Genomic DNA, 25,736 nt, shown 5'->3' with positions numbered 1-25,736 from the left:
CCTCACTCCATCTATGTTGGTATATACAATTTTCAGGAACATGTTCCCTTTTCCTTTGCTCTTTACTCCCCCTTCCACTACTGATCTTGTTGCTTTGTTTTTATGTACCATTTCACAAGCTTTCCAGTCCATGTCACTTTGTAAAAAAAAGAATTTCTGTCTTCTTCATTTCTATCCCCATTTAGCCGTTTTGCCTCAATTAAGTTCATTTTCAGCTTTTCTCTGTCTTCCTTGGAGAGGTCTTGTCTTATTGACCAAGATTTGCCAACCTCATCACTCTGCAGTTTCCTGGCATTTCTTAGCACTTCCATCATGTTTTTCACTCCATTAAAGGTCACCCTTAAGGGGCGGTTCTTTTCTTTCTCATATTTTCCTATTCTTCTAAAATCACTGACATTTTCCTTTGAGCCTTCTCCTAAACCTACTATTTTCTCTATGATTTTCATCTCTTCTGCCGCTCGGTCCACCCTAGATGAAATTTCCTTCTCTAAACATCCAAAAATGATTATGGACTTAGTTCTATCTGCAGTGTTTTGTACCAGTTTACTGTTGGTAACCAGTTCTTTCCTAATTGCTTGCCTAATTTCTGCTTCTTGTTGGTCATTTCTGGTTTTGACTTCCGAACACACTTCTTTGATAGTCTCTTTCTCTTTTACAACTTGAGCATATGTCGCTTTTATTTCTTCTTTATACTTTTCTAGTTCTTTATTCACCTCCTCTATGTGAGTTGTCAGTGAAGTTTCCAGTTGGAGATCCTTACCTAACTCTATGTTAGCCCTTAGGCTTGCTTGGAGTTGTTCACCATATGAGTCTATTTTCTTGTTTATTTCTTCAAAGTCACCACACTTCACTTTCCATGCCTCATTTTCTTTCACAAGTTCCTTGATTTGCTCCTCCTGATTTGTTACCTTGTCTGTTAATGCAGTAATAATCTTACCTTGTTGCAGCATACTCCCTTTTAGAGTGCAAAGCTCACTCCAAAGAGCTCCATTGTCCTCTTCTAATTTAAGCACTTTTTCTTCATACTTCATTTGCATGTCCTCAATTATCTCTAACCTGCCAAGAACACCTCCTTTCCTTATATCTTGTGTTGAGAATCCTTTGAAACCATCATCTGATGGTGTGTCTACCTTCTCAGTGGGGGTGGTGGCGGCGGCCATCTTTGATTTTGTTCTAGACCAAAACAAACTTTTCCACTCGACTATTTTCACTCAGTTTTACTTGTTTATTGTATTTTATTTGCTTTTACTCTTCTCTGAACCTTTATGTAACCTGGGACACCACTGTAGCCCTCAACCTGTTCCCAATACTTAGGTAATTCGATATTTCCAGGAGCTTGCTGCAGTGTGACTTCTGCCTCCTCCAGCTTCACCTTCGCGCACGCGCGTGCGTATAAATTGGAGGCATAGGAACACACAGCTACCCTATATGCTCGAGATTCATCTGGAGGGTCGGAGTGAAAAGCCACATCGGGAGAGGAAATCCCACATGACTCTGAGTCATAGGTGTCTTTAATCCAGCAAGCAGCACGATGGAAGCAGTAGGAATGAGCATTGCCATGTGGCATGGACAATGAACAACCCTGAAACTCATACAAAGCAAGAACAGGTCCAGCAGGAATATCCATAGGATACATCAAACCCATGAGGGGGGGGGGGAGCGGGAGGGGAAGGGGGAATTTCCAGGGCCTGAAGAGTAAACCAAACAAAACATCCAGGCATTTGGGATGCTATGCCAAACCTAAAATAAGCTGACACAAACTGGGCTACAGATGTGAAGGCTGACCTCAGCACACCACTAGTCCAAGTACATGAACCATCAGTATGCCCCAACCAGCCAATGTTTGCTCCCAACTAGGGGGCCTAGACAGGGGGCAACAAAATCCTAGACTCACCCAAAGCAAGGGCCCCCAAAGTGGGACGGACCTCTAGGAAAGTGAACTTCCAAATACACCAAAGAAAAGAATTCTCTTAGTGCAAGGGAGCACAGAGGAAAGATAGCCCCAAGTACATGCAACTCCAAGCACACTAAAAACCAGGTCTCCACAACGAAACAATATACAACAAAAGGCCCCACAGGTCAAAGTCCAAGAAGGACTGACACTTAGCTGAAAAGCACTGGGACCTGCCATGGCTTGCTGACAATCTGGAACCCTACAGTGGAAGTGATTTTCACTCTCTATCAGTGACAGGGACTTGGACAGTCCCTGACATCCCCCCAACTAGTTTAACTATTGGGGGTAGTGCAAGAGGTGAGACAAACAAGCGCAGGTTGCTTTGAGAAATTCAATTGCTTGTTTGCATTGTTGGGTGAATTGGTTTGGTGGTTTTGCAGCTTCAGTCTCTTTGAACCCAGCTGTAGTCTGTTTTGGTTCACTGACTTTCCAGATGCTTTCCTGGTGGGGTGTAGGAGTGTGACCTGCACTCTGTGCCTCAGAGGCGCGCCAGGTTCTGCCACTTTTCACCAGAAGGCCAAAGAGAACTCCATGGCTGATACAATCTAGTAGTTAGGAGCCACATAAGTAAGATATAGCTTCAGGGAGCCACAAGGAGCTTCCCTCCCCCCGCCCCCAGAAAACCAGCGTTGAATGTAATGAAACGCCATTTTCTGGGTGAGACCCGGAGGCTCCCCGGAGCTTTACCAGGCTGATATGCTAATGTCAGACTTTGGCATCAGTCATGTGTATGGAGTTCTAGGGCCTACCAGGGACCACGGCCAGAGCCTGGCCCCCTCAGAGAGGCAAGGGGAGCAATGGCCTATAGAAACCCCCGTGTGGTTGGAAGCATTCTATGTTTGCCATCAACCGGGTCAAGCATCCAGAAAGGTAAGCATTCCAAAACAAACCCCAATTCTGGTGAAAATTGCTACCTAAAGCCTGAACTAGTGGATAGAACTCCTCAACAGAAAACAAGCAAACTAGTATGACAGTCATACGTCACCGCGCCGCTGTCTGCGCAGCTCCCCCCTCCCGGGAGGGGAAAGGGGAAGCCCCAGACCACCCACGCCGGCTATCCACCTATCAGTTTTGAGGTTGGATGTCAAAACACGCGAAAAACCGTTGACCGGAGAGAGGGAGGGAGGGTTGCCGGGGAGCCTCTGGGTCTCACCCAGAAAATGGCGTTTCATTACATTCAATGCTGGTTTTCTGGGGGAGCCCCGTCAGCTCCCCGGAGCTAACTACCCACAGAGGAAGGTCAAAGGGACGAAACTGGGAGGCGGACACCACGCATCCCCCACGGAAGCGAGACAACCTGCAGCAAACGCCAACCCAAGGCGCTAAAGCCCAGAGAAAGTCCTGGGAACAACACGAGAACAACGAGCAGCAAGGCCCCTATACGAACACCAAAAATCCATGCCCGAAAGACCGCAAGGACACATCGCTCAGACGGCAGCGAGAGCAGCGAAGCCACGAACGCCACGGGCATGAGGAAAGAACACAGGCAGCTTAGCCGCAAGAACACGGCTGACAACCCCGGACACCATCACCCGCGAACCGGGAAGAACAGAACCGGATTAACGCAAAACGTGCTCCAGACACAGACGCCGTGGCACGCAAAAACAGCGGAGGGCCGCCACTGAACACAAAAAACGACACACCCCCGGCCCGACCAACGAAGCACTAACAAACCCTGGACCCCTCCAGAACGCAGCAGCCCCACCCCGCGCCAGAAAAGATGGAGACTGCTGCCACCGAACAACCAAAACGCTAAAACCGAAGGAGCAAGAAAACTCAGCAACCCAACCCCCAGAGGCAAATGCCAAAAGGAAAAAGAGCCGACGAAAAAACACACTGGAACCGAAGGGGCACTACCAACCGAGGAGAAGACAGAGCACGCTGACCAGAGACCAGGATGGTGCAAGCGGCGCATGAACAGGCTGGAGGTGAAACGACGCACGAGACAGCTTACTAACGGTGCAGAAGCAACACCAAGACCGAAAGCAAGCCGAAGCGGCTCCGCCATCGCCGCACGAAAAGAGGTGACAGTATGTGGCAAGACGACGGCCCCCAACCCCCACCAGAAAACCAAGCCGAGAGTAAACCAAGCTAACAAGAGTAACCACCTAAAAAGAGACAGGAAAAGGAAGGACCGCCAAAATACCCCATACTGCCGCCAAGAGAAGCATACAGGTGGGACACCTACCACAAAGCCACCCTACCACCAACCTGAGGCGAGACCGCGAGGCAGAACATAAGCAGCCCCGACAAGGCCCCTCCGAGCACAGGAAAAGGCGGAGCCGCGGGAAGATCTCGGGCGCGACCACTGAAACCCAGGCGGCACAAGGAGATGGAACGTCTACCGAACAGAAAAACTCCCCAAAGCAAGCAAGCCCGCTAGGAGTTCAGAAACGACGGGTCAGACGCGAGACATCGCAGGACCCAAAAAAACCAACCGGCAGGGCAAGCCAGGAAACCAAACTAGGTGGAAGGATTGCCGCCAGAACAGTACCCGAACCAAGGGGTACGAACAACTGCAATAGACCGAGACAAAGAAGCACACCACAGGACACAGGCTGAAAAATGCCCAAGAAGCCCAGGAACACACGCAGAACACCCCTGCTGCAGAGGAGGCAGGATGAAAGAGCAGAAGCACAAAAACCCCAGGAAAACAACCAGGGGTGGACAATCAGGCAGGGACAGAAAAACCCCACGCACATGAGAGGGCCAAACCAGGTACCCGAAGACCACGAAAAACAACAAGCAAACCCCCATACGCAAACCCTAGGCAAAAAACAGCAGCAAAGTGTCACACCACAACCGAACACAGGAACAAGGACACGCCATCGCGAAACACGGTACCAATGCACACGTGCAGTAGCAGCAACAGGCACCACCACAACATGCAACATGTAAATAGCAACTCGCTTCTGCAAAGGCAGAGAATGGAGCAGGCAGACCCCAGACAGGGCCAATGGAGACACGACAAAACCCAGCAAGCCCAGAAACCTGCACACCAGGCGACCGATGGCAGAGAAACCCCGCTCGATACCTGCTGGATGGGGTACTGGGAGCTCATTTACACCCTAAGCCCAGCCCGAAGCCAGGCTTGACTGGCCAGAGGGTGGCCCACCAGGCAGCTGCTTGGAGCGGCCCGCAGGCCCACATACCCCCACAACCAGGATGGGCCGGAACTTCTATTCGAAAACAGGCTAGTGTGCCCCGGAAGTCCACGGACGTACCAGCAATAAGGCTTATGCTTGCAAGTAGGTCGTGTAACAACCGCAGACCTCTGATGGTTATACAGTGTTCCCCAATTGTGCTTATAGCACCACTGCACTCCACTGGTACTATCCCGCAAGTTCTACCAGATGGGCGGGACCCAAGAGCCAGAGCTCAAATCCTGCAAGCACAGCCAGGAGCCATACCAGGTGAGTACAGAACCAACCCTACAACCCCCACACCTCACAACATGAAAAAAGGTGGGTCCCCTGAATGACTCTAGCATGGGTTGGACATGCACATGAGGGGAACAGGAAGGGTTGAAAAAGGGAGTCACTGGTGTGCGAACGGTCTCAGTCGTACAAAAATACACCTATATAAAGACAGGTATATAAACAACACCGCATCCAGCGCCCCGCCAAAAGACGCCAGACCGCAGAAACTTGCCTGGCGAACGGTGGCACGAACGTGACACAACTCAACCGCGCCCAGAAGAACCTGGGAGCACCGCCAGGTGAAGACGCCAGAGCCGGACCCGGCCGGACCCGCAGGAGAGCAGGGTAGAGGCAAAGGAGCTGGCCCACACCCATGACACAGGGAAAACCGCGGCGTCCTCCCCACAACTGGGAACCAGGACACCCCCGGAGCGAAGGGGCACATACCGCAGCCAAGGAGAAGAGCGAGAGTCGAAACACTTTGGCAAAAAGGGCGCAAAACACCAGCACTGAAACACCGCCCAGACCAAAACAAACGCCATGACGCATGCACATGACACGCTGGCCGAACCGCACAACCCTCTCTGCGGGAAGGCGCCAACCAGGACTACTGCACTAGAAAAGTAGCCAAAAGAGGAAGCAGGAACAATAAAACCAGCCAACGAAGCAAAGACAGAGCCCAAAAAGGAACCCAACCGGGCTACAAGCAGCCCAACAAAGCTACAAGTAGCCCACCAGGGCTACAAGTAGCCCAACTGGCCCACAAGTAGCCCAATCGGGCCACAAGTAGCCCAATCGGGCTACAAGTAGCCCAAAACGGCGACAAGGACGAGGAGCTGACAGATGTTCCAATAATGAGGGAAGTAGCGAAAAACTTTACCGATCCCTTCCCGAAGGGAGCCGGTTAGCCAAGCGGAAAGCACGCGGGACTTGTGATCCTGTGGTCCTGGGTTCGATCCCAGGCACCGGCGAGAAACAATGGGCAGAGTTTCTTTCACCCTATGCCCCTGTTACCTAGCAGTAAATTAGGTACCTAGGTGTTAGTCAGCTGTCACGGGCTGCTTCCTGGGGGTGGAGGCCTGGTCGAGGACCAGGCTGCGGGGACACTAAAGCCACGAAATCATCTCAAGATAACCTCAAGATATCCCTTGAGAACACAGAAGCCAACACTAGTCCCAAAGGTACACAAAGGCGCAGGCGCACCCGAGACCAGAAGTCACATAGAACCCCAAGAACGGGGAAACATGACGAAAACACCGTCCCAAAAAAGAGTGGGAGGAAACATCCACCCACAGGACGGAACCAACCGACTCAAAGGCCAAGGAACCGAGCCCGGGGAGGGGCCGACGCCCAACAGCACATACGGTGAGTGGGGAGGAAAGACCCCACTCCGCGTAACCACAAGCCCCGCCTAGAGGGTGATAAAAAAAAAACCACGGGGCCCAACGGGGCCAAGGCTCCCCAAGTCAGCCCCTCCCCAGCCCCGGGAACCTACACGACAGGCCCCGGGGCCGAGCCGTTCCCCCAAAGCCCCGGCCATACAAGAAAACCGGGGCAGCCGTGAAAACACTAAGGAAGGGAGCCCACTGGCAGACTCTTACTACACGGCTGGAGGAACAGGCTCAAATGCCCCCGTCACTACCCCGGAAGGGGAATTGCCCGAGTCTCAACACCATCAAAACCCCGCCCCGAACCTACAGACGGTAAGGAGCCGGATGCAGGCAGGAAGGGTGATCCAGGGAAAAGACAAGGGGGCGTGGATGGAACCGAAGCAACCAACACCCCCAAGTCCCAAAATGAACCAAAACGGGGCAGCCCCGGGGCTCCCGGGGAGTAAACCACGAGAACGTTGCCACCACCAAGGCTCAAGTGCAACGCCCCTGCTGCCCGCACCCGCTTAGTCAGCACAACCAGGTAACCGAGCTACAACGAGCAACCAAACTCGCAGGACTCCGGGTCGAAGGTGTCACCGATCCCACAGGCAGCAGACGGAGGCAAACCAGAGTCACCCAGAGACAAAGGGTGAGAGCAACCCTCAAACTCGCTGGAAGCGAGGGGGGACTCTGGGGTCACATCCATCGGACCCGTGCGCCCCCAGGGGTTTCCCAGGGTCCTGAGCGTTTACTATAAGAGGACTCGCGCTCAGGTAATCCCAGGCAGGGTACTGCTAACCGGCACCCAAAGCTACCAAACAACTTTCTAAGAGCTGAACCCATGGGACGTGTACACTCACGGGAACCTAGCAGGGGGTACCACCAGAAAATACTCAGAACACAAGGGGCAAGAACGTAGGCAGACCCCCCCCCCCACCAGGCAGATAAACAAAAAGAAAAAGAAAACCCCGCAAGAAGACAGCATACCCAAGTGGAACAGAGCCGGCCACCATGATTGGTAAAGACAAGCTGCACAGTACCCTGCACCCCACCAGTGCAAAAACTGCCCCTTACTCTAAAGCGAACAAGGGAGACAAACCACCCGAGCAGACAAAGAGCGGCCGAAAACCAAGCAGTAAATGGCCTAGCAGGGGCAGGACCCAAGGAACTTGTGGAAGGTGGCCCCAAGCCCCAAGGGCAGTACTTACAGGGCACCTAGGGAAGGGAACCCTAGGCGCATGCAGTCCAAGTACTGGAGATTCACTCCCGGCTCACACACCACCTGGAAAACAGACACCACACTCTGGGTACAGTGCTGAAACAACCACTGGAGCCGGAGCATATAACCGGTGCCTATAGCATCAGCCGAAGAACTGATAGGTGGATTGCCGGCGTGGGAGGTCTGGGGTTCCCCATTCCCCCTCCCGGGGAGGGGGAGCTGCGCAGACAGTGGCGCGGTGACGTATGACGTCATACTAGTTTGCTTGTTTTCTGTTGAGGAGTTCTATCCACTTGTTCGGCTTTAGGTAGCAATTTTCACCAGAATAGGGGTTTGTTTTGGAATGCTTACCTTTCTGGATGCTTGACCTGGTCGATGGCAGACATAGAATGCTTCCAACAACACGGGGGTTTCTATAGGCCATTGCTTCCCTTGCCTCTCTGAGGGGGGCCAGGCTCTGGCCGTGGTCCCTGGTAGGCCCTAGAACTCCATACACATGACTGATGCCAAAGTCTGACATTAGCATATCAGCCTGGTAAAGCTCCGGGGAGCCGACGGGGCTCCCCCCAGAAAAAAATTACTTATGATCTGTTTATGATATGGATAAATAAGTACAGTACCATAATAATTGCCTCCTAAAACAATTACAAATTGCTAAATATTTCCATATTACCTGTGGATTCTTAGTAACCGGACTTGATATGATGGCACCAAGTCTTGACAGAACTTGCTTGCAGGTGAAACGCTGGAGAGGATCCAACACCAGCAATCCACGAATCACATCCTTGGTAGATTCTTTAACAGGCTTATCCCCTCTGAGAAAAGACAAAAATTAAATTATTTCTTAACCACTGTGCTGCGCCGAGTTTATTGTGAAATTCCCCCGGTGCGCATGAAATAAAGTGTTCCCCCAAAATTCTTTTTTTTTCGTAAAATGATAAATTCCCTTCCCTGAACAAGTCGATGTAAAAATAAATACTTTGGCTGTGGGGACGTGAACAAGGTGTGCTGTGACGTCATCAGGGCCAGGTCGCCCGTGCGTGAATCGCCCAGACACGGTCGCGTGGGCCATTCAAGCACCGGGTGTTGCCACAAATATATTTTCAATTATTTGTCTTATGTATTTCCAGTGCGGTTTTATTTGTTTTTCTGTGGGGAGCTCCTATGGCTCCCTGGCGCTTATTGGGCTAATGTATGTTATATTAGACCGGGACATTAGCTAAGGAGTTCAGACCTACCAGGGACCAGTGCCAGAACCTGGTCCATTTAGAGAGGTTTCAGGAGCAATGGCCCTGGAAAACACCCTTGTGGTTGGGGTTTTCCTTATCTGCCATCGACCGGGGTTTGTACCCAGAAAGGTAGGCATAACAAAACAAATCCCACATGGTAAAAACTAAAACAAAAAACCGAACAGAGAGGTAGAAACTTTCTACAATCACAAGGAAACAAGCAAACAAACAAACATCACCCTTTACTGCCGCGCCGATCGCCCGCGCAGCCCTCCCCGCCCCGAGAGGGGGAGGGGGGAGCCCGGGACCTACCGCGCCGGCTGCCTAGCATCAGTTCGTAAGCTAATGTCAACCGAGATAGACGCTTCTCTGGCCTCAGTTTCTTAGGCGGTGTTTGCCTTGTGTGGCATTCACTGCCGTGTGTTGTGTTGCATGGTGGCCAGGAGTACCTCATCAGTGCTGGGGCTGCATGCGCTTAGTGGCTTACTTCCATAAGCGCGCTGTGAGTACTGCCCCTGTGTGACAGGGTTATCTTCCCTGGGGCGTTCGGGAACCATTCCCGTAGAGGTTCTTGCTGCTCGGCATTTGCCTCGCCCTTGGGGCCAGCTGGGGCTTGGGGCTTGGGGCCCTTGTTTGGCCCTGGGTAGGGACTGGTATTGTGCTGGTTAGGGCGTCAAGGTGTTGCGCGGCCTGCCACTTAAGCGGTGGCCGGTTCCTGTTGCCTCTGGAGACGGTGTACTTTTGCGGGTTTTTTCTTCTGTTTTTATTTTCTTTTGCCTGGTGGGGGTCTGCCTAGTGTGGCTAGTTCCACTGGTAGTGTTTGGTGGCCCTCTGCTAGGCCCCTGTGATTGTACACGTCGCAGGGGTTTTCAGTGTTATACTCTACCCTTTGTAAATTTTGGGCGTTTAACCGGTTAGCAATACGTTGCCCGGGCTTCCCGTAGTTGTTACCCCTATGGGCCCAGGAAACCCCTGTCGGGGCTTGGTGGGCCACTGAATGTGTCTTCCGGGTTCCAACCCGTCTTGTACGGGATCGTTGGTTGCTGTGCCCTTGTCTCCGGGTGACAGTCGCCACTTTTACCTCAGTTATGCTGCCTGTTGGGTCACTGACACCTTGACCCGGAGTCTTGCGAGAGAGATTCTCTGCTTGTTCTCCAGTACTCTCCTGATGTTATTACTGTTCCAAGTACAGCCGGCATCTGTGTTGCAAGCTAGGTTAGGTTGCTGCAACACGCTAGGTTGGTTTCCCACTCAGATGCCCCGGGGCTGCCGCGCTTTGGTTAGGTGCTGTTCGCCCCTTTCCCTCCCTGTTCCTGGCTCCGGACCGTCTGCGGGTTTCAGGGTCGGGGCAGGGTTTAGTTGGGGCTGAGACTCGGGCGGTTTTCGGGGGCTGCCCCATTCGGGTTGGGGACGGAGGTTTTCGAGCCTGTTCCTCCTGCCAAGGCTTCTGGGTCTTACCAGCGGTCCTTTCTTGCTGCCTTTCCCGCGGACTCTTCCTTTTCTTTAAGGGTGGAGGGCTTGGAGGACGGCTCTGGCCCGGGGCCTCTGTTGCGGGTTCCCGGGGCTGTGTAGGATGCCTGCTAGCGGTTCTGGGGCTGTTTGCCCTTGCCTGGGTTTTCTGCTTCTGGGCTGAGTTTTTCACTCATCCAGTCTGCTTGCTTCCCACTTTTGCTGGCGTGTTTTTGTATCTTTTGCATCAGTCACAGCCCTCTGTTCTGGTGGCCATTTTATTCTGCCGGTTTCCTGGCGTGGCCACCAGGACGGTGTTGCGGTATGTTCACATGCGCCTGGGTGTGCAAGCGAGCGTCTTGGGTGAGTTTTAAACCTTTTTCAGGGGTTTTATTCTCCTGCTGTTGTTTCTTTGCTTTTCTGGTGTTTTCTGCCCGTTAACTGTCTGGGAACGTTTGAGTGTTGATTTTACACCGGGTTTTCTGTTTCGTCTGTTTTGGGTTTGGGCTCAGTGTCCCTGTCTGTTATGCTTGCTCCCACACCTTGTCCCTCGGTTTTCGGTCTGTTTTAACCGGTTCCCTGGGGGTTCTGTCTGGGACTGTGCTTTGCCTTTCTGTGGTGTATCTTCGCCAGCAAATGTGGTGGTTTGGGCTTCCCCGGGTTCAATTCCGGGTTCCTGTGGGTTCTTTGGTTTCATTCTGGAGGTTTCTTCCTCTTGGGCCCCCTTTGTGGGTTAAGGGAGCTTTATTTCCTCGTGTGAGACCCAGTTCTGCCTTCTGGGGTTCCGGGGTCTTCCTGGCTTGCAGACTGATCATTTTGGGTCTTGGCACGTGTTGTGGCCATGCTGGGACTTTGGGGTTTTGTTGTCGAGGTGAGCCTTTTGATGCAGTTTGTGCCTTCTTCGCCTGGCCGGCGTGGTGCTCTCTGCCCACAGGTCGGCGGCTTGTAATTTTCTATTCACTGAGTGTGTGTGCACATGTGTACACCGTGTGTGTGTGTGCACATGTTTACACTGTGTGTGTGTGCACATGTGTATGTGTATACGCTCGTATGTGTAACATACCTTATGTGTATGTGTATATGTATGTGTAGGTGTATATACATAATATATATGTATATATGTGTATATGTGTATGTATACTTTTTCTTTCGGAAGGGGCTCTGTTCCCTTCTCTGTTGACGGGGCACTGGGGAAGCAGCTTGCTCTGCTAACTCTCGCATGGTCCTGCAGTTAGTGGGCGCTTTTGGTTGTCTTCCGGCCTCTGGTGGTGGCGGTAGATGGCTTCTTCCCCTTTGGGGGGTTCAGGGCTGGCGGGGTGGGCTTCTTCCCCTACGCTTCGTTGTGTCATCTTCGTGGGTGCATTGGACGTGGTCGATCCGCCCCATCCTTCTGGGGGTTCCCGTTTGCTCTATGCAGACATGGGCCTGTCGAATCCGCGGTTCTTCTGGACTTCTTCAGTCTGCGCCCTGGATTCTATGCCCTCATCGGAGGACAGTTGTCTCCTGTCCGGCTTCTGTTGGGGCCGGGTGCCTGGATGGTGGCCCTGGACCTCCAGGTCAATTCTTGGCATGTTCCTCTCCAGTTTTCCGGGACTGGCACCATTGGTGGTGGGGCTTCAGGCTTACCGCTTTTGTTCCCTTCCCTATTTTGTAATTGGCACTTGGTGTATTTACGCATCTTTACCGGATCTTGGTGCCCTGTCTGAGTCTGCTTGGGATTCGGTGTCTGGCATACCTCGACGACTGGCTGGTGTGGGCTCCCAGTCGGTCCGCTTGTCTGCTCGCCAGGGGTGTGGTTCTTTCTAGATCGCAGAGTTTGGTTTCCTGGTGATCTGGAGGCCGTTCCATTTGTTTCCGTCCCGGGTTCGGACCTGGCTGGGTCTTGGTTAGGGCTCTTGGGCCACTCCTTGTCTTTCCCTCCAGAAGTGTTGCTACGGCTGTGGTCCCACCTTCGGCTGTTCATGAAGGGGTCTCGGGTTGCTCGGCGGTTGCTCGAGCAGTTGTGCGGAGTCTGAACTTCGACATGCTGGTCTGCCCGCAGGGTCGGGTTTGGCTTCAGCGACTGTTTGGTTCCTTCGGAGACTCCCCTTCCGCCTCTCTTGCAATCAATGGGTTAGTTCCTCCGGGGATCTTGTGTTGCTGTTGCGTCACCAACTTCCTGTTTGGGGTTTTCGGGGTTCCGTGCCTTGGCACCTCCCCGAGCCTTAGTTCGATGTGTTCACGGACGGGTCATCTCTCGGCTGGGCTTTGTGACCACTGCTCACCAGGTCAGCCGGGGATTGTAGGGTCTGTCCGTCTGTCGGGCTAACAGCACAGTTCGGGAGTTCGTGGCTGTCTGGTTTGCACTTTGGAGGGTTTAGGTCACTCAGTGCTCTACCATTCACCTCCATTCGGACTGTTCCGAATGGAGGTGAATGGTGGTTCTTTGCTGGAACCACAGGGTTTCTCTTGGGTGTTTGACCTTTGGGGTTGGTTCCTTGGAGTAGCTCGTTGGCTGGATTCTCAGGGTTTAGCTAACCGCGAGGTTCATGTCAGGGGTGTGTCCTGGGTCTTGGCAGACAGCTGTTTCGGTTCACTCCTCTGTTCGCAGATTGGCCAGTCGTCGCCGACTCGTTTCGTTGGCTCTGCCGGACGTATGGACTCCTGGCCATCCATGGACGTCTTCGAGTCGGCGTGGTCTAGGCGTCACCCATTTTATGTGGTGCCCTTGCCCGTCTGAGAGGCATTCACAGTGGATGCCTTTCGGTAGGACTGGTCGAGGTGCGGTACCTGTTCCTCTTCTCCCGGTCCAGCTGTTTCTTCGGATTCTGGCTCGGTTCGAGCCAATTCCCACGAGAGTAGTCTTTGTGGTCCCATGGTGGCCGGCCCAGCTTTATTTTCAGACGCTGCTTGATAGGTGTCCAAAACCCAAAGGCTTTTGCAGCTGTGTTGGCGACGTCTAGGGCTCATTTCGGGCGCAGGGATTTGAGGGTCGCACAGGTTCTTGGCCGCCTATTCTTTATGCGCGTCTGCTCCTGTGCGTTCTTGTTGCCTTGGGTCGCAGGTTGCAACCTGTTGTCTAAGCTTTGCGTTGTAGAGTTTGTGGCGGCCGCCTCCCGGGTTCGCGCTTTCTTTTCCTCTCTTTAGGTATGAAGCTCCAGGGAGCCGTAGGGGCTCCCCACAGAAAACCAGCCTTGAATGTAATGAAACGCCATTTTCTGGGTGAGCCCCGGAGGCTCCCTGGCAACCCTCCCTCCCACCGGTTGGCGGTTTTTTCACTTTGGTTGAAGCTTAGCTTCCGAACTGAAGCTTGGCAGCCGGGGCTCCCCACTCCCCCTCTCGGGGCGGGGAGGGCTGCGCGGACGATCGGCGCGGCAGTAAAGTGTGATGTTTGTTTGTTTGCTTGCTTCCTTGTGATTGTAGGGAGTTTCTACCTCTCTGTTTGGTTTTTTGTTTTAGTTTTTTACCATGTGGGGTTTGTTTTGTCATGCCTACCTTTCTGGGTGCCTGACCCTGGTTGATGGCTGATAAGGAAAACCCCAACCACAAGGGGGTTTTCCAGGGCCATTGCTTCCTGAAACCTCTCTGAAGGGGCCAGGTTCTGGCACTGGTCCCTGGTAGGTCTGAACTCCTTAGCTAATGTCCCGGTCTAATATAACATACATTAGCCCGATAAGCTCCAGGGAGATTCCGGGGCTCACCCAGAAAATGGCGTTTCATTACATTCAACGCTGGTTTTTTTTATCGTATATGATGCATATTTGTGTCCTTTACTATATGTATACAGTAGAACATTCATAATGTTCCATGGAACTGTGATACATGTGTCAGTAATGTGTCCACAATAAATGTTTATTGTTGCAATATTACATGTTAAAAATTCACTAAAATTTCACTATGTACAGTTTCACACACTATTTACACAGTAACACATTGTATTACACACTCAGTACTTCAGAAGTGCGTAATAATCAACAAAGTAGTCCATGGTACACAGCACGACTTCGCTCTCAGTGCACCAGGCACAGATAAATTTTCGCTTCCTTTTTCTTCATTCTGTGTGCTTGCAAATAATGCACTCACGTACACCCTTGGCTTTAGTACTTGTAGATTGTATGTAGCCAAGCTTGTAAAGCATAAGATAGTATTGAAAAGATTATATGAAAAGATCAATTTGTGAGGAAGTTTTGAAAAGATCGCTTTGTATGGTCCCACACAGGAAGAGATTCAGCTAACCTCAAAGAGTGCCCATCAGTTAGGAAGAGATTCAGGTATTCTTGAAAATATCTATGGAAAACACCACCATGGAAGCCGCTAACACTGTTCGTCTATGCTACTTGTATCAGATGCATCATCACTGAACGCAGAAAACGATTCATCTATGTATCATCTAAATAAATTGGTGATAACATAGGATTGCAAGGGTGACGCTCAAAGCTACAACTGGATACGCTCGCTGTATCGTCCTTATAGGTGCTGAATCACTTGCATCCGACCTTTGTGTTAGGTCCTTATTGCGCCTAGCTTCACCAATATTATGACCCTTATGTTCTTCAAACAATAAGGTTTGAATTTCACCGACAGAGCGTTATCTTTCAACACCGCATTGGACAGGTGTTTGGGAGCCAGAGGTGCGTGCACCACCCATGATTCCTCATTCAGTACTAACCCAGCCAGCAGCCCTAGGGCATTCTGGGAATTTTTTTCCAAGAAGGCTGCCTCTCACTAGATGTCCTCAGAGTCCATTTCGTACACAACCAACCTCGTTCACATTTAGAATTGGTACCAAAAAATCAAAAAGAGTTTTCTCAGTTGGCGCAGTTTCCCGCCGACCGAGAATACTCGGTTGGCGCAGTTTAGTGGTTAACCCTTTTGCTGAAATATTAGTTTTTTTCCTGGCTCCTATTTTGGGATAAAATTTATCAACAAAGTCGAACATTAAATTTTGGTGCATTTCATTACATTCCAAATAAGAAAAAATCTGCTCTCTCCATTTGTACCAACTATTTCTTAACCACTGGGCTGCTCGGCTTCCAAGGGCCTCCAGAACCCCCAAAGGGGACCCGAAAGGAAGAAAACCTCTGGAACAAAACCGAAGAGCTCAAAGGAACCCGGAATCGAACCTGAGGAGAGCCCTAACCACCACATTTGCCGGCGGAAATGCATCACAGACTGAAAGGGCAAAACACACAATCCAGACTGAATCCCCTGTGAAACAGCCAGATATGGACCGAAAACCGAAGGACAAAAGGCGTGGGGAGAAAACGTAGCAAACAGCCAAGGACAATGGGCCCAAACCCCAGGGCCCAGACCCAAACACCGGCAGAAAAACACAAAACTGGGTGAAAAAAACAACACCAAAACATTCCCAGAGGAACAGGAGAAGGGCAGAACACCCTAGAAGAAAGAACATAACAGAGAAATGGCAATGGGAGGATAAAACCTCCAGAAAAAATGCCCTCATAATGCGAATGCACTCTCCCAGGCATATTTAAACAAACTGCAGCGGCGCCCTGGTGGCCAGGAGGGGAAGCGACCCACAGAAAAGAATATAGCCACCAAAAGAAATTGAGACGCTGCAGATACAAGAGATCTGAAAACATGCCAGCAAAGTGGGATAATGAAGCAGACTGAGAGGGATGAAAAAAAACAGCGTTGAATGTAACGAAACGCCATTTTCTGGGTGAGCCCCGGAGATTCCCTGGAGCTTATCGGGCTAATGTATGCTATGTTAGACCGGGACATTAGCTATGGAGTTCAGACCTACCAGGGACCAGCGCCAGAACCTGGCCCCTTCAGAGAAGTTTCAGGGAGCAATGGCCCTGGAAAACCCCATATGGTTGGGGGTTTTCCTTATCTGCCATCGACCAGGGATAGGCACCCAGAAAGGCAGGTGTAACAAAATAAACCCCACATGGTAAGAAACTACAACAAAAACCGAACAGAGAGGTAGAAAACTCCCTTCACTCCCAAGGAAACAATCAATCAATCAATTTACTGCCGTGCCAGTCGTCCGCACAGTCATCCCCTCCCCAGGAGGGGGAGGGGGAGGGGGGCCCCAGACCTCACTACGCCGGCTGCCTTCAGTTCAGAAACTAGGCTTCAACCAACGCGAAAAATCCCGCCAACCGGATGGGAGGGAGCTCCGGGGCTCGCCCAGAAAATAGCGTTTCATTACATTCAACGCTGGTTTTCTGTGGGGAGCCCCTACGGCTCCCTGGAGCTACATACCCAAAGAGAAGGAAAATAGGGACTTACCAAGGAGGCGGCGGCCACAAACTCCTCAGCGCGAAGTTGAAACAACTGGCTGCAACCTGCGACGCAAAGCAACACAAGAACACCTAGGAGCAGGGACGTTCACCAAATAACGGGCGGCCAGGACCCTGTTCGACTTCCAAAATCCACGCACCCGTATATGTGCCCAAGACATATTACCAAACACGGCAGCCAAAGCTGCAAACTTCCGAACGTCATGGGCGCGAGGATAGACAGCAGGCTGGCTAGATTTAATAACCCTGCGGACAACCTGGGAGACCCGAGCCCTATAACAGGGAACGAGGGAAACCGGATCAACCCAAAGCGCATCCCCAGCCACCCCAGCTGAAGCGCGCAGGTAACGGCGAAGAGCTGCAACCGGACACAACACATGATGCACCCCCGGCCAAACCAACCAAGCATCAATGACCCACAGACCCCTCCGGAAAGCAGCCGTCTTGTTCTTCGCCAGAAAAGATGGAGAAGGCTGCAAACGGACAAACCAACCCCCAGGACCAAAAGAGCAGAAACCCCTGCGCCAGAGGAGAGCATGAAGCTCCCCTACCCGGCCCCCAGAGGCCAATGCCAACAAAAACAAAGCCTTGGAAAAACAATCCGGAACCGAAGGGGCCACCACAAACCGAGGAAAGGAAAGATAGGAGAGCACCCTGTCCAAGGACCAGGATGGCTCAGGAGGCACATGGGCAGGCCGGAGGTGAAACATAGCACGGGAAAGCTTACGAAACGGGGCGGATGTGACATCCACCCCAAAAGCTAGCTTGAGCGGCTCTGCCAGTGCCGCACGATACGAGGCGACAGTATTAAGCATCAAATGACGGTCCTGAAAAAGCCAAGAAAGAAAGGACAAGACAACCCGATCCGAAAGAAGAGACAACCTACGAAGAGCCAGAAAATGGCACAAAGAACGCCAGGAAACTTCATACTGTCGCCGAGGCGAAGCTCTCAGGTGGGACACCATCAATGAAGCCACCTGATCACCGTAGAATTGGTGATACACCCGCGTCAAAAAGACCAGACGCGAAAAGCAGAGGAGAAGGTCGAACCAGCCCCGTACTGGATCGGACCGACCTGCCGAGCTGCTGAAAGAGGCGGAGCCGCAGGAAACGTGCCGGGTTTGGGCACCGAGCCAATAGCGCCAGAAACCAAGGCTGGGCCGGCCACCAAGGGGCCACAATGACTACTCTCCCTGGGAATGTCTCCAACCGAACCAGAACCCTAAGCAACAACTGGATCGGGGGGAAGAGGTACAGGTAACCCCACCTCGATCAGTCCTGCCGAAAAGCATCCACCCGTGAACGCTTCTCAGTCGGGGAAGGGTGTCACATATATTGGGAGACGCCAAGACCACGCCGATGCGAAGAGGTCCACATCTGGGAGACCGTACATCTGGCAGATATAACGAAACGAGTCGTCGTCGACCGTCCACTCCGTGGACAGGGGATGGAAGCGAGACAGACTATCCGCCAGAACGTTAGACACTCCCCGGACATGAACCGCAGGGAGAGCCAAAGCCCGAGAATCCAGCAGAATAACCACTCGAAGGGACCAACCCTAAAGAGCCAAGTACTGAAGAGAACCCCCCACGGTTCAGGCAATGAACCACTGGAGAACAGTCCGAATGGAGGCGAATGGTCAATCCCCGAGCGACCTGAATCCTCCGGAGCGCGAACCAGACTGCCGTGACCTCCGGAACTGAGCTGTGAGCCCGATGGAAGGACGGACCCCACAGTCCCTGGCCTGCCTGGTGAGCACTGGTCACAAAGCCCCAGCCGAGAGACGACGCGTCCGTGAACACATCGAGCGAGGGCTCGGGAAGGCGTCAAGGCACCGAACCCCGAAAACCCAGAAGAGGAAGCCGGTGACCCAGCAACCGACACAAGACCCCTGGAGGACGAACCCAACGATCGCGAGAGAGGCAGAAAGGACGTTCCTGAAGGAACCAAAACAGACGCCGAAGCCAAACCTGACTCGGCGGGTAGACTAGCACGGCAAAGTTCAGACTCCCGCACAACCGCTCGAGCAACCGCCGAGTGACCCGGGACCCCCTCAGAAACAGCCGACGACGGTCCTGCAGCTGCCGCACAATGCCATGTGCTCTGGAGGGAGAGACAAGGAAGTGGTTCGAGAATCCCAAACAAGACCCAGCCAGGTCCAAACCTGGGACGGAACCCGATGGGACTTCCTCCAGTTCACCAGGAACCCGAACCTGGCGAGCTGCGAAAGAACCATATCCCTGGCGAGCAGACAAGCTGACCGACAGGGAGCCCACACCAGCCAGTCGTCGAGGTAGGCCAAAACCCGAATCTCTAGAAGACGCAGATGGGTCACCACAACCCGGGTCAGACACGTGAAAACGCGAGATGCCAGATTCAAGCCAAAAGGTAGGCATCGAAAACGGTAAGCGTGATGCCCCACCACGAAACCTAACCAGTCCCTGAACCCCGGATGAATAGGAACGTGCCAATAGGCGTCCTTGAGGTCCAGACACACCATCCAGGCACTCGGCTCCAACAGAAGCCGGACCTGAGACAATAGTCATCCAAAAGGAGGGGCAAGGAATCCAGGGGTTCAGACGGGACAAGTCCAGAATGAACCTCAGATCCGCACAGACCCATTTCGGCACTGGAAACAGACGGGAAACCCACCTGAGGGACGTAGTCATTTCGACCATGGCCAAGCGCACCCACTCCAAGACGACTTAACGAAGCACAGGAGAAGAAACCTGCCCTGTTAGCCCCAAACCCCCCAAAGGAAGACGAGTCGCCCAATGCCACTGCAGGCCGGATGACACGACCGAAAAGGCCCACAAATCATGGGACCAAGCGTGGGCAAACAGAGCGAACCTCCCCCCCATCGCCCCGTCAACGGGGCAAACCGCAAAAGGGCTGACAACGCTTACGAGAACCCAACCGTCAAACAGGGCGATTACTGCGCCGACCAGACGACACCGGCCCCGAAGGAAACAATGGCTCAGAAACTGCCACCAATGGCCCACCTCGACCAGCGGAACCCGAAACCCTGGCACGACCCCTCCGAAACTGCCGAGATCGACCGCTTCAGAGAATCAACAAGTCCGCCATAGGACAACAAATAGACGAAGCCGCATGCAGAAACTGAGAGACTGCAGTCTCTGCAAACAGCAACGGATGAAACGGAGACGAAAACCTAAGAGCCAGGGGGGCCCAAGCGGATTTCAAAGAGAGGGCGAGCACCGCCTGACAGCACGCGAGGCGAGAAGCAAAAAACAGAGACACCACTTCCTTTAGGATGGGCGCAAAGAGCTTCAACAGTGCAGCCGACGCCCTAGCTGCAGAAGTCAGCGCCCCAGACAAAGGCCCTTCACTCAATGCTGCTACATCCTCCTCAAGCCAAGCAGAAGACAGCTCAAGAAGGGAAAAGAAACGCAAGACCGAAGTCAAATGCCCACGGGCACGTGACTCCTCCGCAACCAACGAAGCCGAAAGCTGAGGAACCTGCACGTGAAGCTGGAAAAGGCCAACATCCCGAGAAAGGACAGGAACGAACAAGCATGCATTAACCCTTGCACTGCTCACCTATTTTCGGCAAAAACGTCTTGGTGCAATTGTCAAGGACATATTTTTGTTATTTTTACAAATGTTCAGGTAAATTTAATGTCAAAATGTTTCCAAAGTCAACTATTTCCATTTCAAAACACAAATAGTAATAAAAACATTAAAAAACATTAAAATATAGCCAAATTAAAAAACAAAAAGCACAACTCTCTGAGCGCCTAAAGGCGCTTTGCGCAGTGCAGTGGTTAAGGTGCTCAAACTCGTCCCCCAGGTAAACCTGCATAAAAGTAGAAGTTTCCCGCTAATCAAGCGTGCGGGTCCAACAGAACCCATGCCACGCCCCCAACGAAAAGAAAGGGCAGCCTGCCAGCCAGGAAGACTCCGGAACCTCCAAACGCACCTAAAAATGGGAAGAAGAATGAACTCAAACAAGGGCTGATCCATTGCAGAGACATAACCCTGGTCTCGCAAGAGATATGCAGCAAGAGCTTCCCGAGCCACCTTCACGGAGATATGGGAAGTAGAAAACCTCTGGAAAGACGGATCCGAGGTACCCAAAGGCGCCCGGAACCAAACCCGGGGAGGAGCCGAACCCAAATCATACTCATACAGGGAAGGGGGGTAAGAAAATCCCTCCCCCTGCAACAATAAGCCCCACGAAGAAGGCAAAAGCACCCAAGCGGGGTCAAAGGGGGCCCAAGGCCCCCAGGTTGACTCCTCCCGAGCCCCAGTATCCCCCACGTCGGGACCCGGGGCAGAGCCGTCCTCCAAACTCTCTACCCCCTGAAGAAAAGGCAGAGTCCAAGGGAGAGGCAGACGAGAAGGAGGTCTGCTGGTGGGACCCAGAAGCCTCGGCAGGAGGAACCGGCTCAAATGCCTCCGTCCCCGACCCGGATGGGGCAGCCCCCGAGGCAGCCCAAGTCTCATTACCAACTAAACCCTGTGCTGAGGCCGAAACCCTCAGATGTTTTGGAGCCGGACACAGGGGGGGAGGTGCAGGAAGAACCACACAGGAAGGACCAGGGGGTGCGGCACGAGCCAAAGCCAGAGCGACTAACACCCCCGAGGTCAGGGTCCCTAAAACCAAAACGGGGCAGCCTTGGGGCATCCAGGTGGGAAACCAACCTAGAGCGTTGCAATAACCTAAATAAGCCATGCGACGCTGATGCTGCCTATACCCTAACAGGAACATCCTCAGAGTAAAACTGGAGCACAAGCAGAGAACATGACTCGCAAGACTCCGGGTCAAAGGTGTCATTGACCCAACAGGTAGCATGAAGGAGGCAAAACAGGTGACTGTCTCCCTGAGACAATCTTATCTTGAGGTTATCTTGAGATAATTTTGGGGCTTTAGTGTCCCAGTGGCCCGGTCCTCGACCAGGCCTCCACCCCCAGGAAGCAGCCCGTGACAGCTGACTAACACCCAGGTACCTATTTTACTGCTAGGTAACAGGGGCATAGGGTGAAAGAAACATTGCCCATTGTTTCTCGCCGGCGCCTGGGATCGAACCCAGGACCACAGGATCATAAGTCCAGCGTGCTGTCCGCTCGGCCGACCGGCTCCCCTGCACACTGCAACCTTCAAACCCGCACAAGGCAGGTTGGAACTCGGGAGACGCATCCATGGGTCCCCGAGCCCTGACAGGGGTTTCCAGGGCCCGTAGGTCAGCAACTACGGGAAGCCCGGGCAAGGTGTTGCTAACCGGTTAAGAAACCTAAACAAAACAAGGGGTAAATGATAATACTGAAAACCCCTGGGATGTGTACAAGCACAGGGGCCTAGCAGAGGGCCACCAAAACAATACCAGGGGAACTATAGACCCACAAGGCAGAACCTCCACCAGGCAAACAAAAACAAAAAAGAAAAACCCCGCAAACGTACACCATTCCCAGAGGCAACAGGAACCGGTCGCCGCTTAGGTGGCAGGCCGCGCAACACCTTGATGCCCTAACCAAGGTCAAACAAGGGCCCCAAGCCCCAGCTGGCCCCAAGGGCGAGGCAAATGCCAAGCAGCAAGAACCTCTACGGGAGCGGTTCCCAAACGCCCCAGAGAAAATAACCCTGTTATGCAAGGGCAGTACTCACAGGGCGCCTTGGGAAGGAAGCCCCTAAGCGAATGCAGCCCTGGCACTGATGAAGTACTCCTGGCCACCGTACACCACACAAAAACAGCAGATAACGCCACACGAGGCAAACACCGCCCAGGAATTTGAGGCCAGAGAAGCATCTATCCCGGTTGACATTATCTTGCGAACTGAAGGCAGCCGGCGTGGTGAGGTCCGGGGCCTCCCTCCCCCTCCCCCTCCCGGGGAGGGCAGGGCTGCGCGGACGACCGGCGCAGCAGTAAATTGATTGTGTGATTGTTTCCTTGGGATTGTAGGGAGTTTTCTACCTCTCTGTTCGGTTTTTGTTGCAGTTTCTTACCATGTGGGGTTTATTTTGTTACGTCTACCTTTCTGGGCGCCTAACCCCGGTTGTTGGCAGATAAGGAAAACCCCCCAACCATATGGGGTTTTCCAGGGCCATTGCTCCCTAAAACCTCTCTGAAGGGGCCAGGTTCTGGCGCTGGTCCCTGGTAGGTCTGAACTCCATAGCTAATGTCCCGGTCTAACATAACATACATTAGCCTGATAAGCTCCAGGGAGCCGTAGGGGCTCCCCACAGAAAAAGGCCCAAAAGGCCGAAAAGCCAAACAGGGGCAAACAGCCAAAGAACAAAAACAGCTCCTCCCCCCTACACCCCCAGGAACCTGCAATAGAGCCATCCTCCACACCTGAAGAAAACATGCCAAGGAAAAGGCAGGAAAGAAAGGGCTGCTGGTAGGACCCAGAAGCCTTGGCAGGAAAAGAAGGTGCGAATGCCTCCATGCCCAACCTGAACGGGGAAGCCTCCGAAGCCACCCAAGTCTCATCATCAACTAAATCCCGCCCCGACCCCAAACTGCAAACGGATCGGAGCCGGGAACAAGGAAAAGAGGGGGGAGCGAACAAAAAGTCCCACAGCCGCAACTCCCAAACTGTGTTGTGAATCCGACAAAGGAGAGGAGACCAACAACTCTTGTCAGCTTAGTGAGCACTGGTCACAAAACCAGACCCCAGGCAGAGACATCCATGAAGACATTGAGCAAACGCAAAGGAAAAAGCCAGGGAACCAAACCTCAAAAAGCCCAAAAGGTGAAGCTGCCAATGCAGCAGCAGAAGCAGCTAAATTTGCCCAATGAAAAAATGAGGCTGACAAAGCTCAGGGTAACCCAAAAGCCACTCAAGCAACCACCAAGTCACCCCAGGCTGACTTTACACCAACAGAGGTACAACAGCTGGGTCAAGGATGCCAGAAGCAGGGAAAATGACACTGACCAAAAGTCCAAAATGAGGCCCAGCTAAGTCCAAACCTGGGATGGAACCAACTGGGACTTTTGCCAGTTCAAAGGAAACCTGAACTTGTCAAGCTGAGAAAGAATTTGATCCCTGGCTAGCAGACATGTAGACTGACTGGGAGTCCACACCACCATGTCATCGAGGAAGACCAAAATACGTACTTCCAACAACAGAAGACGAGCCACTGACTCGAGCCCAGTGTGTTAACATGTGTCGAATCTGATTCAGGCCAAGTGGAAGAACCCGATGCCTTTCGTTGCACCACAAAACCTAGCCCATTCCTGAACCCCGAATATATAGGGCGATGTCAGTACGCGCTGTGGACATCCATGGAAATCATCCAAGAATCTGCTTCGAGAACAACATGAACCTGGAACAAAATGGTCATCTGGATGAGGAAGGGGGGGCAAGGAATGAACCAGTTCAGCTTCGAAAAATCGAGGATGAACCAGAGGTCCAACAAGTCACATTTCGGGATTAGGAAGAGGAAGGAAAACCATTGAAAAGATGAAGTAGCTTCAACCAACCTGGAAGCAACCCATTCTGAGATGACTATCTCCAAGTGAAAAGAGAAAGCCAACCTGGAAAGACCCAAACCCCCAGGAGGGAAGAAACCGACCAACTCCTCCACACGCCATGGAAAATGATCCTAAAAGTACATAAAGCATAGGACTAGAAGTCAGTAAAATGGCTGAGCCACCCCTTGCCCCCAACTGCCGCATCTAAGGGGCATACTGTGAAAGGGCCAGTGCAAATCACGAGACACTGACTTCCAAAAACAGCAAACATGGTGCCGACCAAACAAAGAAGGACCAGCCGTGGGAAGCCCATGCAACCTATCACCTGACTCTACTGATGGTCTACCTCGACAAACAACAGGCAAATCCCCAGCTCTACCCGTACTGCCTCAAAAACAAAAACTCCAAAAACAGAGGTGGTCTGAAAAGGGAAATAAACACAGAAAAAGGCTCACTATCACTTCAAGGTGGTCTAAATACTGTTTTGAAATGGTCAAAAGATTGGCAGATGCAGTTTAATGCTGACAAATGTAAGGTTTTGAGGCTGGGTAGTGATGAGAGTTTCAAGATACAAGCTAGATGGTGTTGAGATTGCAAAAAACCAGCGTTGAATGTAATGAAACGCCATTTTCTGGGTGAGCCCCAGAGGCTCCCTGGAGCTTATCGGGCGAATGTATGTTATATTAGACCGGGACATTAGCTAAGGAGTTCAGACCTACCAGGGACCAGCGCCAGAACCTGGCCCCTTCAGAGAGGTTTCAGGGAGCAATGGCCCTGGAAAACCCCTTGTGGTTGGGGTTTTCCTTATCTGCCATCGACCGGGGTTAGGCACCCAGAAAGGTAAGCATAACAAAACAAACCCCACATGGTAAAAAACTAAAACAAAAACCGAACAGAGAGGTAGAAACTCCCAACAATCACAAGGAAACAAACAAACAAGCAAACATCACACTTTACTGCCGCGCCGATCGTCCACGCAGCCCTCCCCGCCCCGGGAGGGGGAGGGGGGAGCCCCGGACCTACCGCGCCGGCTGCCAAGCTTCAGTTCGGAAGCTAAGCTTCAACCAACGCGAAAAAACCGCCGACCGGTGGGAGGGAGGGTTGCCAGGGAGCCTCCAGGGCTCACCCAGAAAATGGCGTTTCATTACATTCAAGGCTGGTTTTCTGTGGGGAGCCCCTATGGCTCCCTGGACAACCCGTTCTCACACAAGACAGCACATATATGACTTAATGCTTAAAGTCATTATGTTGAATATGAATTAGTAAATATGTGATATATTCCCAGTTACTTTTTTTACCAAGGCCCAAACTCTTCCTCACGTACCAATTTACGTGTCACAGTACCCGTCTGTCAACATAGATAGCAGAATATTCGTGATTGGCTCAATTATAAGGAAAATTGTAGTTTT

General features: G+C 52.3%; 1 protein-coding gene across 1 annotated transcript in view; it reads right to left on the bottom strand.

Moving 5' to 3' along the window:
• LOC123763349 (uncharacterized) overlaps positions 1–25,736 on the bottom strand; it is a gene marked incomplete in the record, with an annotated part of 345,009 nt that overhangs the window by 94,409 nt on the left and 224,864 nt on the right. Inside the window, 1 exon segment of the mRNA XM_069303180.1 lies at positions 8,639–8,780. Within this exon segment, the coding sequence (XP_069159281.1) occupies positions 8,639–8,780 (142 nt within the window).

The sequence above is a fragment of the Procambarus clarkii genome, chromosome 49 (genome assembly GCF_040958095.1).
Source record: "Procambarus clarkii isolate CNS0578487 chromosome 49, FALCON_Pclarkii_2.0, whole genome shotgun sequence".
NCBI classification, from domain to species: Eukaryota; Metazoa; Arthropoda; class Malacostraca; order Decapoda; family Cambaridae; genus Procambarus; species Procambarus clarkii.
The sequence above is the reverse complement of the archived record's forward strand: the minus strand, read 5'-3'. Positions and strand labels throughout refer to the sequence as shown.